The sequence below is a fragment of the Silene latifolia genome, chromosome Y (genome assembly GCF_048544455.1).
Source record: "Silene latifolia isolate original U9 population chromosome Y, ASM4854445v1, whole genome shotgun sequence".
Taxonomy (NCBI): Eukaryota; Viridiplantae; Streptophyta; class Magnoliopsida; order Caryophyllales; family Caryophyllaceae; genus Silene; species Silene latifolia.
The window spans coordinates 455377833-455397429 of NC_133538.1; the positions used below are offsets into that span (position 1 = coordinate 455377833).

The window sequence follows — 19597 nt, forward strand, 5'->3', positions numbered from 1 at the left end:
TTATAAAATTTATGTTCATCGCTAAGACCCAAAATTTCACCCAATTCCGGAAAGGTGATGCGTCTACTAGTGTTAGCTAGACGAAACTCAATATTTTCCCTATTCTCAACTTTTGTCACTTTTAAAGAACTTAAGAATTCCAAGACAAGGGAGGGGTATGTTACTTCCTTCATTTCAAACAATTTCTTTAAACCCATGGCATTGAAAAGACTCTTGTTTGTTCAAGAACACCCAACTTCTCTAAAGCATCTTGGCATATGAATTTGGTGGATTGAATTTGTTTCATAGCAAACTTGACAAATGTATTTCTATGGGAATCGGAAATGAATGTTACCTCCGGGTAATGCAAGAGTTGATTAATTACCGGAGTAGAGGGTGATGCTTCCATAGGAATTTGTTGAGGTTGTTGCACTTCCAAGCTTGGTGTTGATACCACCATTGCCAAAGCTTTCTTCATTTGTAGAGCTTTTTGCCTTTGAGAGAGAGTTGTAGCCTTTGGTGCCTTTGTTGCCTTTGCTTTTGCTTTTGTTGCTCCCTTTGTTCTTGCCATTTGATGAACTAACCAAGAAAAAGATCAAAAATCTTCAATTTGTAGAATGCCCAAATCGATTTTGAAGGTGAAAGGCTTTGCCTTTATGAGAACAAAAATCAATTCAAAGGTGAAGATTTTGTGCTTGGTTTTGATTGTTAATGAAGATGGAGTGATTGATTTGTTATTTGAAAGATGGTTTGATTTGATTTTGGTGAGTTTTGTTGAGGGTTTTTGTTTTTGAGATGGAGAGGATGAGGGTTTTGATGTTATGGGTAGTGTTTATGAGTGAATGAATGAATGAATGAAGGTGGGGTGGGTATTTAAAGAACTCGACAATTTTAGGACGCAAGGACAATCCGTGCGGATTAGGCGCAATCCGCTCGGATTCTTCAGCTTCAAATTTTCAAAAATCCCGCCTAGAGACGGGCGGATTCTGGGGAATCCGCTCGGATTCTTCTGAGATGAGACGGGCGGATTTCGTGCAGGACGGACGGATTCTTGTCCGAGAGATTTTTCTTTGTTTTTCTTCACCGCAAGACGGGCGGATTGTTCAAAAGACGGACGGATTACGTGAGACGGGCGTCTTTCCGTAAATCCGCTCGGATTCTTCAACAGTCAAGAATTTTTGCAATTTCAGCTCAGCCCAAGACGGGCGTCTTCTCAGCAGGACGCTCGGATCCTCTGCAGACGGGCGGATTCTCAGGAATCCGCTCGGATTGGTCCTTGTGTACACGGATTCAGTTCCATCCGTGCACCAACGCATTCCCTTATCATTCTTTCTTTCTTTCTTTCAAATCTTGTGTTCTTCATTGCGGGGGCACTACTAAGGCATGAATAGCCTAGGCAATTGCCATCCCCACACTAAGGTAAAGCACTACACATCAATTAAAATCATTAGTCCCTCCCTCACTTCTCTCTTACATGACAATTATTTTGATCAAAGTAAAAATAAATCCATAAATGACAAAAATGCAATACAAAAATTAAATGTAAGTTAGGGAGTTAGAAATATTTACAAGTGGTGGTTTAGGGAGGACTCCACCAAACTCTCATTCTTGATGAGATGTCAAGGGGGCATGTTCAAGGTGTTATTGATGTTGCTCAACACCTTGAAGAAGTAGTCAAAAGCTTGTTCATTGTTATGGTAGAGGTCCTCAATAGACCGTGGCCCTTGTTGTTGATCATGATCGATGGCATGCCCAATGTAGGGATTAAAGATCCCTTCAAATTCGTCGTCCCAAAGACCACAAACTTCATTGAGTTGATCATTGAAAATCTCTTGCTTAGATGGAGACAACTCTCCCAATTTCTTTTCTTGGCCAATGAGGCCATCTTCTTCTTCCTTGGTTGATTTTGATGAGCTTTGCAAGCTCTCCTTGTCAAAATTCACTTGCTCTTTGAATGGAGCATCTTCAACTTTCTTCCTCCATTGGAGTTCCGATTTCTTCTTTTCATCTTTTCGGCTATAATGATCAATCATGAAACATGGCTCATGCAAACGAGGAGCTCTCATGGTCTTGTCAAGATTAAAAGTTATGCTTTCATCTCCCACTTCTAGAGTGAGTTCTCCATGTTTCACATCAATCACCGCACCCGCGGTGTGTAGGAAAGGTCTTCCTAAGATGATTGGAATGTTGGAATCTTCCTCCATATCAACTATGACAAAGTCTACCGGGATGAAAAACTTCCCAATTCGCACGGGGACATCTTCCCATATCCCTAGCGGTGTCTTCGTCGATCTATCGGCCATTTGAAGAGTGATATTGGTACATTTAAGCTCTCCCATTCCCAACCTTTTACTTACCGAGTACGGCATGACACTCACACTAGCCCCTAGATCACATAAGGCTTTGTTGATCGTTGTGTCGCCAATGGTACACGGTATTGAGAAGCTTCCCGGATCCTTTAGTTTTGGAGGTGAACTCCCTTGAAGTATGGCACTACTCACCTTAGTGAAGGCGATAGTCTCAAGTTTCCGGATTGACTTCTTCTTTGTGAGGATATCTTTCATGTACTTTGCATAGGCCGGAACGTGATTGATTAATTCCGTGAAAGGAATTGAGACTTCTAAGTTCTTCACAATCTCCATGAACTTCCCAAGTTGATCATCAAATTTAGGCTTGGCTTGACGACTTGGAAAAGGAAGTCTAATCACAATGGGCTCCTTTTCTTTGGCTTTGTCTTCATTTTTCTTTGAGCTTTCTTCTTTTGATGATTCCCCTTCTTTGGGACCTTGCACCACAACTTCATTCTCACTAGCTCTCACAACTTCATCCTCAACTTGCTCCTTCGGTGCTTCATACCTTGTACCACTTCTCAAGTGAATGGCACTAACCGTTTCATGTCTAGGGGGATTACTTTGTGGTGGTAATTGCCCCTTTTGTCTTTGTGAGCTAGAAGATGCTAGTTGAGTTAATTGTGTTTCCAACATCTTGGTGTGAGCTAGAATGTTGTTGATGGTGGTGTCTTTTGCTTGGCTATCTTTTTGCATTTGGGTGAAAAATTCTTGTTGATTCTTTTGCATTTGGAGGACCGCTTTTTGGACATCAAAACCTTGGTCATTGTGGTGATTGTATGGATTTTGATTTTGGTAACCTTGGTTTTGATTGAAAAAGGGTCTTTGATTTTGATTTCTCATGGGTGGTGGAGTGTATGTTGTTTGAGGGTTTTGAGCATTTTGGCTTTTGTATGGGAGATTTGGATGGAACTTGGTGTTTTCATTGTAAAAATTTGAATAAGGGGTACCACTTTTGTAAGCTTGGAAAGCATTAACTTGTTCGGTTGTTCCCCTACACTCACTTGAGTCATGACCCAAGGTTCCACAATTATCACATATCCCGCTTGGGATTGATGAGGATGCCGTCATGGCATTGACATGATGTTTTGATGATTTTGAGTTTTCCTCAAGTCTAGCCATAGCTTGTTCAAACTTCAAGTTGATTGTGTCAATGTGAGCACTAAGTTGAGCACCCAATTGAGTAACGGTGTCCACTTCATACTTTCCTCCTCTAGTAGCCTTGCGAGGCCTACTATATTGTGAATTATGGACCGCCATTTCCTCAATCTTGTTCCATGTTTGATTGTCATCAACTTCGGTGAACATTCCATTTGATCCCATATTGAGAATGTTCCTAGAATCTTCATATAAACCATTCCAAAATTGTTGCACTAAAAACCATTCGCTAAGTCCATGGTGAGGACATGAGCGACAAATACCTTTGAACCGCTCCCAAGCTTCATACAAAGATTCTTCATCCCTTTGCTTAAAACCCGTAATTTGAGCTCTTAGCATATTGGTCTTTTCCTGGGTAGAATTTTTGTAGAAAGCTAGAGCTAGCTTCTTCCAAGAATCTATTCCAAGGGTGGCCTTATCAAGGCCCTTCAACCATTGCTTTGCGGTGCCGATTAACGAAAAAGGAAATAAGACCCATCTTATTTGGTCTTGAGTCACGCCCGTTTGAGAGATAGCTTCACAATAATCACGAAATGTTTCCATATGAGAATGAGGGTCCTCACTAGGCATTCCCCCGAATTGGCTCCTCTCAACTAGTTGAATGAAGGCGGACTTGGCAATAAAGTTTCCGGTAAGATGTTGTGGGGTAGGAGTACCATTTGGTAGATCCTCCTCGGTGGGTATAGAGTGTGACGAGAATTTAGGCATTGTAGGTGGATTTTGTGTGGTATTGTTTAATGGGTTTTCTTCTCCTTCTATTGCGAAAGGATTGACAAACTCACTAGTGGGTTGAACAACTTCACCAACACCTCCCAAATTCCTCCTAACAAGTCTCCTATTATTCGTCAAGGTTCTCTCGATTTCACGGTCAAAAGGTAACAAATCTCTTTGTAACCTTCTAGACATGCAAAATATCAAACAACTCAAAAACAATTAGAACAAACCTTGAGGAGTTTTACTTCCCCAAGGTGAAGAAAGACACAACTAAAAACAATAAAAGAAATCTTAAATCAATTAAACACCGTCCCCGGCCACGGCGCCATTTTTGATCGGAGCCATTTGGTGTTCACAATTAAGCATATGTGGTCGTTGGTCAATGGTCGATACAAAACACAATTTATACTTCACAAACAACTCTACAATTAGTAAAGAGGCAAGTAAAGGTCGGATCCCAAGGGACGGGTATTGAAATGAAGATTCTATTGTAACTAGTGGTGTCTAGGGGTGTCACAAATTGGGTTGATGTAGAAGGTTACTAAACTAAAATAGCAATGAAAATAAACTAACAAGATAAATAAAATAAGGGTGTAAACAATTGATTAAAAGCACTAGGGTGTCATGGGTTCATAGGGGAATCATGGGATATGATCATACAAACATGTTCTCAAATTATAAGCAAGCAATTATTATTGTGATGGATTGAGTTGGGTTATATCTTACAATCCTAGGAAAGTTTGGGTCCCGGAGCCGAATCTCTTGGATTGTACAACACCTACAAGTCGACTTAATCTTCCCTACTTAACACATGCATGGTCTAACAAGACTCGAGTTGGGTTATGTCTTACAAGTCAAGTTGAAAGGATAGAAGATGATAGTAAATGCAAGGATTCATAGGCTTAGCATTTCATCAAATATAACATGTGCATGTATTAAGATCAAAACAAGCAAGCAAATAAGATATGAAAGCATATTAATTTAAGCATGAATCATTCCCCATGTTGGTTTCCCCTAATCACCCATTAAACCCTAGCTAAGAGACTACTCACTCATTATCATATTGATCATGCTAGAAAGGTTGTCAATCATACTAACATAATGAAACATGATGAATAAATAAAAGTAATTAGCAATAATTAAAAAGGGATTAAGAGATTATACCTACTAATGATTCCAATAATAAAGCAAGAATAATAGAAGTACTTGAATCCTAGATTGAGAGGTTGTCAATCCCCCAATAATAACCCAAATAATCTTCAATTATCCAAAATAAAGTAAGAACAAGAGAGAGATTAAAGAACTAAAACTTGGATTAAAACTTGATTAATATTTGATTACAATATTGAAGAGAGATTTGATTGATATTAACTACACTAATTATTGATAAGAAGAACATGCTCCTCTAATTAGACTAATGGGGTATTTATAGTGAAAATTAGGGAGGATGCATTAGGGTTAACTAAGGGCTAAACTAGTAATTACACTTTTTAAGTTGAGCAAGGAGCCTCCGGGATTATCCGAGAGAAGGGCTTCTCTTATCGATGCTTGAGGAATGAAAACGTGCTGTGCTGCGATCCGTGCGGATGGGAGTCGGGACGGCCGGATCTGGGCTGAGGAATCCGAGCGGATTCTTGGGCAAGACGCTCGGATTGGCGAGGGGGAATCCGAGCGGATTCCTTTGCGGGACGCTCGGATTGGCGAGGACGGACGGATTCTCTACAATCCGTTCGGATTGTAGTTCAAAGAACTTTCCTTCTTCTTTTTCTTCCCTTTTCTTCACGAATTCCTTGGGGATTTCCTTGGGGACTCAAGGATCCTTTTCTCAACAATGTTCTTCTACTATGCTATGTACAAAGGCCTTCTAGTCTTGTCTCTCCTTGATGCTTGGTCATTGAATATGATCAATTTAGCCTTGTTTTGCCATGAAAATGCAAGATTCTTACTCCTTTCCTACCAAGGGATCAAAATCTCAAAGAATATGCAAAACAAAGAACTATAGATAAGAAATGACCCAAATAGGCACTAAAAAGCATAGAAACAATGGTAATTCGGGGGCTAAATATGCGCCAATTATGGTCACATCACCTGCTCAATAACTGCTCACCACCCCCGAATGGATCACCACAGTTTTTAAAACATTTAAACGGGGTCAGTACTAATCACACAATTCAATACATATATCAACAATAAGATAAACAGAAAATTTGAATCACACACACACAAAACACACACCACTAACTCCCATCGTCTCAATATCGACCGTCCACCGGACCACCGCCGGGGGGACCGCAGCCGTTCCCACCTAAGCCCCGCTCATCGTACGAGCGATAACCCTGTCCCATTAATGTGCACATCCCCTTCCGTGGCGGGTTCCACGAAGGGCGAAACTAGGGCGTGAAGTCACTCCCGCAAGTGACCCCACTCAGCCGAGAACGCATCTCGAGAACCATAGACAACCAATCACAATCACAATTACAATCACAATCATCATATCAAACAACTAACTACAAAGACATCACCAATATCCCATTATGGGACTAATACTCGAGTAGAAATCCTACCCTAAAGCACAACACGCAGACGGTATCTACAAATTTGTATCAAAACGGCTCCTCTACGAATTCTCCTCCTATCATACATAACACATAAAGACTACACATCACAAACTACACACCAAAACCCCCAATTCCTAAATTAGGGTTTAACCAATCTTAACAAAACATTATAAAAACTATATTAAAAGCTTACCCTCGACGCAAGGATTCCAACGACACGAAAAACGACAAGAACCGACCGTCTGAACTCCGGGAATTGCTAAGAATGCGATTAGGAAGATGAAGTGGCTGCTTTCTCTCTTAAACAGGGTTTTAGGTTTTGTAAAAGTGAATTAAAACAATGACGAATATGTTTAAATACCTTAATCGCATAATTAACAAAACCCGAGAAAACTCCCCGTAAAACCGGACACTCGATCGAGTACCCAAGGTACTCGATCGAGTACCCCAGCTACTCGATCGAGTACCCAACAGGTCAGAAACTATTCTAAAACGCAACTTACCCTTACTCGACAGAGTAAGGCCTACTCGATAGAGTACCCAAAGACTCATAAATACGGAGTATTACACAAAGACCCGTGTTTGGTAGAAGGTTTGCTTGAGGATTTAAAGCGTTTTCGAGGTAACGGTGATAGGTTACTCGACAATGAGTCGATATTTCACCCCCTTTAACTCGGTTTTTACACTCCTTTATCGTAAAGTTTTATTCTTTAATTGTTGTTGATGTGTAGTTGTTGTTATTAATGAATTAGTTGTGTTTCATTTCCATCTTAACCTCGCCTGAAAAGTCGTCTTAAAATGAGTTGAAGTAGACTGTTTTGAATTGCGTTTTTGGAGATGTGCAAGACGATTTTTGCGTTGGAATTGGACTGGTTCGGGGCTCAGTTTTTGGACGGGTAGAACGATGTTCTTCGGTCTGTTTCTAGGCCGTTGGAGTAGAGACTGTGTGGACTGGTTTACCGGGTAGTTCGAGTAGAGATGGCTCATCTTCGGTCTGCTTTAGGCGTGAACATGTAGTAGCTTAGGGCGTGTGATACTCTGTTTTGGGTGGGCTTTTAATGAGTATTTAGGACTGTTTTGGACAGTCGAGATCGCAGGTTGCGGGTGGGTGTCGTTGGTCAGCGTTTGTAAGTTAGTTTGGGTCATTTTAGGCGTATGAATATATGTATAAATGTATCCGTCTCAAGCAAGTTTATATGTCTGTCTTTTGTTTCACATGTTGGTTGACCCACGTTTGGTCACGGTTTTGTGGCGGTTTTCCGGACTGTTTGGCAGCCGTGAAATGGGTGGTGGTGTGGTCGGTTTTGGTACCTTTTGTAGCGCGGTTTATGTGGCCATTCGAGTTAGCTTGAGCAGTCAAAATGGAGGTGTTGGGTTGTCGTCATGGTGTGGGAGTCATACCTTTCCCTTGCCTTCTTGTTTGAGTTCCTTTAAAAAAATTTGTGAATATGTATTTTTTTTGGGCTCACCATACTCTTTTGTTGGGCTGGCTTAAAGTTATTGGGCCACACTCATATTATGAGTGCTTTCGGCGCCAATTTAGTATGTATGAATCGTTTAAATTCCCGCCTCGAATTCTATAACGTAATTCATTAATATTGTTCTTTCACATAATTATTTTGTTGGGCTCATTTGATTTAGTTTGTTGGGCTCATTTGATTTTAGTAAATGGGCTAGCTATATTTGGTCATTTGGGCTATTCATGTTTATAAATTGTTTTGGCGCTAGTTTGGTTTATTTAAAATATGATTAAATAACTGTCTCGTATTTTATATAACGTAATTTGTTAATATCGCTCTTTTACACATTTATTCATTTGGGCTTGACTTGTTAATCTAATTGGACTTCTCATATTTATTTATTTGGTCTTGCATTGCTAATTTAATTGAAATTGGCTTATTAATTTAGTTGGACTTGTCAAGCTTGCTTGTTGGGCTAAGTTTGTTATATTCATTGGGTTTGTGATGGTTCACATGTTGGGTTCTAGTGATTTCTAGTATTGGGCCTCGCATGGTTTGATTATTGGGCTCATGAATGAGTCATGTGGGCTTGGTCACATATTATTCCGTAATTTCATATAAAGTAAATTATTCATTATCACTTGTTATATTTTATTTAACCGGCATGTTAAATTATGAAGTAGAATATTTATTAATATAATACAAGTATGAGATATTTATTATAAATATGTACTTGTAGTGAGTCGTGTTCTAGATAATGTCTAGTATTGTTCGGTTGTGGGAGTCTCGATCCTATCGGATACTAGGGGTGAGCCATAGGCCCTCTAATTACGATATGATCGTCGAGATTGATGTTCCCATCCGTACTTATGGTGATGCAGGCCATAAGTATGAATGTGACATTAATAATCCCGTCCCTGAGTCTCGGTCCTATCGGATACTAGGGGTGAGCCATAGGCCCTCTAGTTGCGATAAGGTAGTCGGGATTGATGTTCCCATCCGTACTTATGGTGAGATGCAAGCCATAAGTATGAATGTAATATTAATAATCCCGTTCTATGTGTTTGTTTGTTGTGCTTGTTTGTTGCACTTGTTTGTTGTATTTGGCCATGTTTTAAAGGTAACCCCTGAGCCAGATACTTGTTTGTTGTACCTCGGACATGGTTTAAAGGTAACCTCTGAGTCGGGCACTTGTTTGTTGTATTTGGCCATGTTTTAAAGGTAACCGCTGAGCCAGATACTTGTTTGTTGTGCCTCGGACATGTTTTAAAGGTAACCTCTGAGTCGGGCGCTTGTTTGTTGTATTTGGCCATGTTTTAAAGGTAACCGTTGAGCCAAATACTTGTTTGTTGCGTCTCGAACATGTTTTAAAGGTAACCTCTGAGTCGGACACTTGTTTGTAGTATTTGGACATGTTTTAAAGGTAACCGCTGAGCCAGATACTTTATGTCTTGTGCCTCGGACATGTTTTAAAGGTAACCTCTGAGTCGGGCACTTATTTGTAGTATTTGGACATGTTTTAAAGGTAACCGCTGAGCCAGGTACTTTAGAGGCCGTGCCTTGGACATGTTTTAAAGGTAACCGCTAAGCTAAGGTACTTATGGACTTGTGTCTTGGACATGCTTTAAAGGTAGCCTCTGAGCCGGATGCTTTGCTTTTTATGTGATGTTAGTTGTCCCATTTCATGTTTGTATGTTGTTTGGTTTTCAAAGTTGGATGTATCATATGCCTTATCTATGATTGACTACGCATGTTTTGAATGTTAATCTCATGTCTGAGTGCTTGCATCAAATAGTTATATTCACGATGTTCTAATATGTTCTTGTTTATCTGTGTTTCGACATTTTGTGGCTGGTAGAACCTTGAGTTACTCCCCACTGACTGTGGCGTTCATGTTTACATGAATGATAGGTTGTGAAGATGCTTACGTGGGGAAGACGTGTGGGCTAGCGAGAACTAAACCCTTGGGCCTTAGTTTGCTAGTTTAGAAACCCTTTATTTGTTTATTCATGGGATATCTTTTCCCCGCTTTCTAGACTTGGGTTGTAATAACCTAAGTTTGTCTATTGTTGTTTTTGTTTCATTTTATTTTTGGCACCCGCGTGTTAATCTTTAACTAGTAATAAAAAGTTTTTAAAATATCATAAATTTCCGCTTTAATTTATTAGTTATATTTTCCGCTTTATCGCAGGGTGTAACAATTGGTATCAGAGCCTATGTTGCTCCCGATGCACACACGTGTACCCCAAATTTAAATTTGAACTTGACCTTGAATAATGAATGAGAGATTGGTAGACTTAAGGAGCTAAGGTGGTAGTCTGTAGTGTGTTTGCTCTTTGTTAGGTTCTAACATGTTTGTTGATTATTTAATAATTGTTGTGCCCTTGGATTAATGACCGTGAACTTACCAGTGTGGTGATCAAGATTTTGTGCCTTTTGCTGAGAATTAAAGATTTGTTCAACCTTTGAAGAATGCTTCTCCTTCCATGAAGATATTTCTCACTCTTTGTGTACCTTGCCTTATTCTTTATCTCTTGGTGCTTATCCTTCTTCTAAACTCTCTTCTCTTTTACTTTGAAATCTACTCTTATACCTCCAACTTGTCCTTTGTTCCTTTTTTTTTTTGTTTTTTTTGGGGAAAGTAAGTGTAAATATTAATAAAATCCCATCATACAAGAGCTAACTAGAGGTTATCATCCCTCAAGTTAGATACAATTTGGACACACACTCTTTATCCACTCTCTAGTTACATTTGCACCTATAACAAGATTTCTACCTCTCAAATTCATTAACAAACTCTCCTTCACCTGTTTTATCAAAGCAACAGGAAAAGGAAGACCATACTCTAACCTGCATCTATTCCTTACATACCAAATGAGATACATAAGATGTGCAACTGCAGCAGCCACCACTTGTTTCTTCAAAAGGGAACGTTCCCTTAGCTTTATCCACCAGTCAATAATCCCGTGCATAGGAATACAAACTTGCAGCCATTACTCCAACAACCACACACACCTCTTACTGTATGAGCACTGGAAGAATAAATGCTCAATGTTCTCTTCATCTGCATCACATAACAGGCACCTATTTCTTGCAGCAATCTGCATCCTCATTAACCTGTCCTGAGTGAGTAGTCTCTGGTGAGCCACCAGCCAAATAAAGAAGGTATGTTTAGGTAGAATCAACCTGTTCCTAGTCCAGGGATGCCAAATGACATCAGCTGCATCATCAACAAGCCATTTATAACCCACCTTGACAGTGTAATCACAGTTAGACTGTCTCCATTGATCCTCAAACATCCAGGGCTTGAGCTGATTTTTAACAGCACAAATCCTGCACCAAGACCAACTTGTAGAGATTGTAGGTTCATAATCAATCCAAGCTGAATGTTTAATATAAATGGAATGCACCCATTTAACCCACAGATGGTCAGTCTTCTTCTCAATCCACCACACATATTTGCCCATCATGGCAACATTCCAAAAGTGCAGGTTCTTTAGACCCAACCCACCTTTCCTCCTGGGTTTACAAATCTGCTTCCAAGACACAAGTGCAGGAGTCTCTTTTGTTGCCTGACCATGCCAAAGAAAAGCTCCACAAATAGCATCAATTTGATTGAGCACTACTTTAGGAAGAATGAAGATCCGTGCCCAATAATTGTGCAAGTTACTAAGGACAGATTTGATCAATGTAATTCTTCCAGCATAAGAGAGGTGTTTTGCACCCAAGCTAGGGATCCGAGCTGTAACCTTATCCACCAGGCTCTGACAGTCAAGAATCCCCAGCCTTTCTGGGGCAATTTTAACCCCTAAGTACCTAAAGGGAATCCCTCCTCTTTTCATACCAGGTGCAGTTTCAATGCTACTCACAATAGCTTCACTAATCCCATTAGTATAGAAATTTGACTTACCATTGTTCATCTTAAGCCCATAGGAAATAGAGAAGGTCTCAAATCACCTCTGCTAAACATGAGCAGATCATCAGCAAAGCACAAATGAGTCAACTTCAATTTTGAGCAAAGGGGATGATACTTGAACCCTTTATACCTATCAAGGACCCTAATAGCCTACTGAGGTACTCTAGGCAGAATGTAAAAAGCAGGGGGGAGAGGGGATCCCCCTGTCTTAAGCCTCTTTGACCCTTAAAAAACCCAAAGACGTCAACATTGAGAGCTAATGAGAAGGAGGGTGTGGACACACAACTCATTATAAGCTCAATGCTAAGAGGGGGGAAGTTCAAGGCACACAACATATCTTTGAGAAAGCTCCATTTAATGGAGTCATAAGCTTTCTTCAAATCAACTTTCATCATAATCCTTGGTGAGCAAACCTTCCTCTTATACAGCTTAATGAGATCCTGGCAGATAAGAATATTACCCACAATATCTCTATTTTGAATAAATGCCCCCTGAGAAGGACTGATGATATCAGGTAGAATAGAGCTAAGTCTATTACACATCACTTTAGTGAGACATTTGTATACTGTATTACAGCAGGCAATAGGCCTAAACTGTAGCACACTATCAGGGATCTCAGTTTTAGGCACAAGGGTGAGCATAGTAGTATTAAGCTACTTTAGAACCTTCCCAGTCCTAAAAACATTCCTAATAGCAGTGCACACCTCCTTCCCCACAATGCTCCAAGAGTCCTTAAAGAACTGACTGTTAAAACCATCAGGGCCTGGAGCTTTTCCACCAGGAATAGAGAATATTGCATCCTTAACCTCTTCATCAGTCACTGGTTTAAGAAGGATATCCTGATGTGTTGCATTCAGAAGCTTACCAGTCTTAACCACTTTCTTTGAAACAGGTTGCACAGTAGTAGAAGTGCCCAATAACTTCAGATAATAATTCTCAAAGGCAGATTTAATATCCTCAGGAGTGGAGCATAACTTCCCATCCATGTCCTTGACATTAAAAACCCTATTTCTCATTCTTCTTTTCTTTATACTAGAATGGAAAAAGGAAGTATTAGCATCACCTTCCTTTACCCAATTCTCTTTGGACTTCTGAGCTAGGTAACTATTCCGTGCCTTAATCAAAACCTTCAACTCATTAGCACACTCACTTTCAGCATGACACATCAAATCATTCAATGGATCAAGGCTAAGCTGCTGCTGATAGTGTTTGAGAGCCAGCTCAGTGACATGAGTAAGATTCTCAATATCACTAAACTGTTCTCTATTCAATTGCTGTAAAACTGGTTTCAACTTCTTCAATTTCTGTACAACTCTAAACATAGGTGTACCCACAACTTCAGTGTGCCAACTATTCTCCACAGTAGAAGCAAAGTCATCAGACAAAGCCCACATATTGTAGTATTTGAATGAAGCCTTCCTCTTAACATAAATTGCATCAGTCCTGATCAGGCAGGGGCAATGATCATATAAAACCTCTGGTAGGAAAGTAGCAACAGCCTCAGGGAAGGTGCTAAACCACTGATCATTCATCAAAACTCTATCAATCCTGCTGTAAACCTTAGACTCATTCTCATGCTTGTTATTCCAAGTATAATAGGAACCAGAGGCCTTCATGTCATATAACTGGAAATCAGACATCATGCTTCGCATAGGAGCCATCTCAGGCCACACCACTTCAGAACCTCCAATTCTATCCTTAGTTTTTCAGTGACACTGTTAAAATCACCACACACCAGCCAAGGCCCAGAGATCAACAAAGAAAAACCTTTCAGAGCTTGCCAAAGAGGTTCCCTCTCCTGACTTTTATTGAACCCATAAACCAGAGTGTACCAGAAAACAACCTTCCTAGATTTATCAACCACTTTAGAGTGGATACATTGAGCAATGACATTCAAAATATCCACCTGATAAAGAGTAGGATCCCATAACAGCCACACTCTTCCCCCTTTATGAGTACTATTATTTGTGCAGATTGACCAATCCTCACAAATATTATTCCTTACTTTAATCCAATTACTACCTTTTATTTTAGTCTCTAGTAAACCAAATAATCCAAACTTATTCTGGTGTAAGAACCACCTTATTTCTTGTTACTTTGTTGGATTATTCAGACCCCTTACATTCCAAAAACCCAAACTACCCATGATCAGAAGATGGGCCAGGAGTTAACAATTTCTTACCCTCAGTTCGTGCTTTTTGAAGAGATAAAGTCAAAGCATCCATAAAAGTAAGCCCCATGGGAGTGAACAGCCTAGCCTCCCCATTATCATTCTTAAGCATCTTGCTAATAAACCTTCGTGGGAAGGAAGGCCCCCCCTCAACAGGCCTTACACTCATGTCAGAAAATTCTCCAGCTTCAGAAACAACCACAAGAGTGACAGGGACAGGAGTCTGAGCCCCTGGAGTTGCATGCTGCACCGGAGTGCCTGAAGTTGTATGCTGAACCGCAGGGGTGGTAACAGCAGGAGAAACAGGCTTCTGGACAGCCTTTTGAATAGGTTTCACCACTTCTGTAGTAGCTAGTTTAGCCTTAGGTTTCCACACCTTCTTTTGGCCTCCCTCAACCTTCCTACAATTTGCAGCAAGATGACCCATTCCTTTGCATTTAACACATGACAGAGGCAACCAATCATAAACAACAGAGACCCTCTGAGTCTTCCCTAATTCATCAAGGAACTCAAGGTGAGTAGGAAACTGTTGTCCAATTTGGACCTCCACCATAATTCTGGCATACCCCAAGAAGGTTCTGTGACTGGTAGCTTCATCACAACGCAACATCTTACCAACTAAGCCACAAATCTTCCTGAGACACTCAGTACCCCAAAATTTGATGTCCAAACCATACAATTTCATCCAGATTGGGATTAATTTCACATCATGTTTAATTAATTCAGAATCTGGGCTCCACTCCTTAACGATGACAGGGTTGTTATCAAAAATTAGGTGTCCATTGTTAACTACTTCCATTTGTTTCTCCTTCGTTTTAAAACGAACCAAAAAAATCCCATTAGGTAAGAACGAAATTCGATCAATACCATACGATTTCCAAATTCTCTTAACATAACCAGAAATCACACTAGGCGGAGGATTTGCCCCTAAAATGTAGCAGTATACAGCCGAAGACCAATAAGTAATCTCACCTTCAACATCCGCCGATGTCAATTGAAGACGCGGCTTCTGCGGTACAGCAACATTCCCAGGCGCTTCCTCCTCCTCCTCTTCACTGTCCTCTGGAATCACATCCAAGTCCAACGGCGTGAGACTGAGATTGATCTTTCGAGCAACATGTGGTGATTTAGATTTGCCCTTACTCGTACTCGCAACAGAAGAACCTACTACGTTTTTTTGTGTTTTTGTATTAGTATTAAGATTATTATTATTAGTACTTGATGATCTATTATTATTACTAATTGATTTAGGATTGTTTGATTTAGGGTTCTTATTTTTTGCCATTGCAGTAATTAAGATCCCTAATTAGATTTTTAGAGCTTTTCCTCTCTCTAAAATCTCTCTCATCCCTTTTTCATCTCTCTCAGGTGTTCTTATTTCATTGTTCCCATTTTTTGTCCTTTGTTACTTGCTTATCCTTACTTAACGCTTTTTTTTATAGTACTCTTTCTTTTGAGGAATGTTGACCTTGGTTGGAAATTGACTTTTGAGGAGATTGTTGTGTATGACCCTTAACCCTGGTTTTGAGAGGTTGTAATGTTGGAAAGACTTAGGTGGTGTGATGAGATATACTTAGTGATTCTTATACCTTGATCCTTGATAAAGTGAGTATATATGATTGGTGGATTCTGTGTGTTAAGTGTGAGTTGCCTATGATACTAAGGTTATGGAACTTGGCCTTGCTGTTTATACTTGGAAGTTTGAGTTGAACTCGAGGTTAGCATAGTCGGTATATTTTTGTGAGTGTTGTGATGGTTACATAGGAACCATGTTAGGTGAGAGTTGTTGCTAGTTTTGGAGCCTCATTTGAGTATCCATTTTGCGGTAATGAGGATTAGTAGCCAAAGTTCTTGAGATGTGATTATAAGTTGGGATCGATAGATGTTGATATGACACCCTCATTTATTGCGGAAAAGTAAACACGTAATTCTACAGAAAAACTGGTAGGATATGTTTGTAATTGGTTCAACTAGCCAAAAACCTGTAATTTCAAAAAAATTTCTAAACCAATCACAACATTTCCAACATTCCCAGAAGCGGGTGCCAAAACCTGCAATGCTAATGAACTACTTTACATGTCATAGCTAAATAAGAAAATAGAATGATACAAACCAAAAATAGAAAAGGGAGACATATGTCCCTAAAATGTATGTGACATAAAAAAAAGGTTTAAGGGTCACAATGAAATAAAACCAGTCTAGGTCCCAAGGTTACTTTGCTCGCTAGCTCGTCCATGTACCCCATATATGCATCACCTACCTGTCATTCGCATTTTATACAAATACGAAAGCCACAGTCAGTGGGGAGTAACTCCGAGTTCTCCCAGCCACGAAATGTCATAATTAATATAACATGTAAACATAAGAATATGAATACGAATCACACAATGCCTTAGCATATAGATGCTAGACAATCGTGCTTATCATGTGAACAACAATATAACAACACATAGTCCTAGCATGTGAATACTAGACCGACTCATACTACACTATCATGTGAATCACATAACATCCAGGAATCCAAACTCTATCAACCATAGCCGGCTTGCATCTCACCTTCTATGATTCATAGAATCATCAAACAAGAAAGGGCAATATATCAAAGACAGGCATAAGTTCTTAGTACGGTCAATAGTCACTTTGTAACTCGAGTCTATACCACGAGGTAGGGAAGGTAATCGAACCGGTATCTTGGCTCAGCGGTTACTATTAAGAAAACATGGCCAAGAGACAACACAACCCTAGCCTAAAATCTCAAGAGACCTAGACATGCGGATACACACCACCGCACCCAAGACTCACAACTTTTTTAAAACAAAGTGAAGTGAGTACCCTAAGGACACCACCGAAGGGTTGGCTAGTACTTAAGCTGACCCCATACTATCAAAATAAGTACCTGAGGTCATGCCCCAACTTGGATAAACATCCACTAGTCAGGAACACAAAGGCTATCAAGCAGTGAACATATACTCGTCAGCGACTATAAAGACCTATCTATGATGAAGGCCGAAATACTCACCTAGGACCTAGTCCCAGCTAGTCCCAGCTTGAATACTTTAGCCCACACCACACACGACTCACCACACAAGTCAACTAAGACACCCACTTAACCATAAGAGGGCAAAAAGTCCCACTTACCAACATGAATTCTAACATTCTATCATGTAAAAGGCTATATAATAGTCTACTCAAAGATACAAATCCAACAAAGTGTCCTCAATAAGAATTCAATACTAACTTCCAATTCTAGCAATTTTAACAATATTAAAGGCTTTAGGGGAATCTAGGGCCATTACTACAAAATAAGAAGCTATTTAAATTCAATAAGCTATACATGTGAACTAAAGCTTGATAAATGGCCTAAAACAAGAAAAAGGCCGATTATCTAAATCATTCAACCGAAATTTTTACCCGCAACCCCACCGCGACAGTGCGGTCAAATTGCAATGGTGACCAATCACTCAATTAACTGACATCGCATCAGTCAAAGGGACTAAGTCTCAGTTTTCGGCACAATCAACAAAACATTACAACTACCATCATAAGAATAAATTTTACCATCAACACTATATTTACTACTAACATTACTCATTTCATAAAATTACCCATATGCTACTTATACTAAATATAACATTCACAAAATCATACAAAAAGCAAAGAATGTGACATTTATTCGTCGAGTAACTCGGAATAGTTACCTTACGCTAGCAAAGAGACAAGCAATAAACTTGAGAAAGCTTCTAAAACCCAAAATTACTCTTCATCTTCAACCACATATGAGTCACCTAAAATAATTATGTGAAAGGACGATATTAACGAATTATCGTTATATAAAATATGAGACGGAAATTAATTTAATTATATTTTAAATAAACCAAACTAGCGTCAAAACAATTTATAGATACGGCCCAAACTCGCGACTTAGCCGGGCCACATCGCCTGAGGCCATTGCCTAGGCCACGGCCAGCTACGAGTACGGCCAGGCCGCTGCTAGGCCAACCTTATAAAAGTCACTCTCGTCCCAAAAATTAATTCAATCTCAACTCTCTACCCCATCTCTCTCATTACTCCGTCCTATAATATAATACTCCATAGTAACCAGATTTCCATCTCAATTTCAATATCGATATTGTCAAATATTCCATTAAAGGAATTGCTCAACATTTAGAGTATAACTCCAAGCTACTCACCACGAATCTTGAACAAAGAGAAAGACAAATAATATACAACACCAAAGATTCCCATAACTCAAATAAAATAATATGTTACAACTCACAAACCGGATGAAAATAGAACATGTAACAGTCCCAATATTCCAATCGCTCTTCACTTCTCGTGGTTGATGAATCTAAGTCTCCCAAGCCTTGCGTACACTAGAACTTTGTAAATAAATACCCTGATCGTTGTCCAATTTTCACAATCTTACGCACCAAGCATTATTCATTACCTACTGCCTCAAGTATTGGATCATTCCCAAAAGATTTTCTTAGCCATGCTAACAATTTGAATTATATACTCTTATCCCATCTCACCAGTAATAAATTAATAAAAGAAACATATACTATTAGTATTATACGTAAGACAACATAAATAAGAAATCTCGGCATATAAACCCGTACAAATCAAATAGCAAATAAAACATACAACCCCGAATAATGATAAGAGTATTAGGATCGGTAGAATCGTGTTACCTTAAACGCCCCTTATTCTTCGAATAAACGGTCCACAAGGCACGAGCCTCACCCCGGGTCTTCGAATCCTTCATAAAAGGGCAAGAAAACGGAATAAAGAAGCTAAAAGACGACACTTTTATAAGACGGCGAAAGACGAAACCACTACAAAAAGAAGACTTTCTTACCTTAAAAGGAGGAGGAAGGAAAGGGGAAGAGAATGGTACAAAAATTACGGAATTTGGTCGAGAAATGGGCCGGGATCCGAGGTTGGAGGCGCGGAAAATGGAGTTTTTTGGGTTTGTTGTTTCTGGTAGAAACGAAAAAGAAAAGGAAGAAATGAAAGTGGGAAAGTGACGGGTCACAACAAAAACATAATATTAGTAATAATAAATATAATAATAATAATGAGACACCAGCTAGTTAACGGAAATAATACGATATCAGCTTGAATCGAAATTATTAGCGATTTTTACAAAACTAACGGATATTAATAAAAATTGCTAATTTAGTGAAATAAGCTCAAAATAGCTAATTGGACGGTTTTGTTCCCAAAATCCATCTCGGGTTTACTTAAAACAACTTTCATAAGGACTTGTAAAGAAACGGAAATTATTAAATAAA

At 39.5% G+C, this 19597-nt stretch overlaps 1 protein-coding gene, 1 long non-coding RNA gene and 1 other non-coding gene across 3 annotated transcripts; 1 reads left to right on the forward strand and 2 right to left on the reverse strand.

Moving 5' to 3' along the window:
• Positions 1-3717: 3717 nt before the first annotated feature.
• LOC141637014 (small nucleolar RNA R71) lies at positions 3718-3824 on the forward strand. Its single transcript, XR_012541578.1, has one exon. It is a non-coding gene; the product is annotated as a small nucleolar RNA R71 (small nucleolar RNA).
• A 7386-nt stretch (positions 3825-11210) lies between these two features.
• Positions 11211-12137, reverse strand: LOC141632827 (uncharacterized). The gene has a single exon (XM_074445337.1). The coding sequence runs from the start codon at positions 12135-12137 to the stop codon at positions 11211-11213; it is 927 nt and encodes a 308-aa protein (XP_074301438.1).
• Positions 12138-16360: 4223 nt separating this feature from the next.
• On the reverse strand, positions 16361-19238 carry LOC141627060 (uncharacterized). Its single transcript, XR_012536621.1, has 4 exons — positions 19162-19238; positions 18995-19062; positions 18002-18088; positions 16361-16563 (listed from the first exon to the last, which is right to left on the reverse strand). It is a non-coding gene; the product is annotated as an uncharacterized LOC141627060 (long non-coding RNA).
• Positions 19239-19597: the final 359 nt, after the last annotated feature.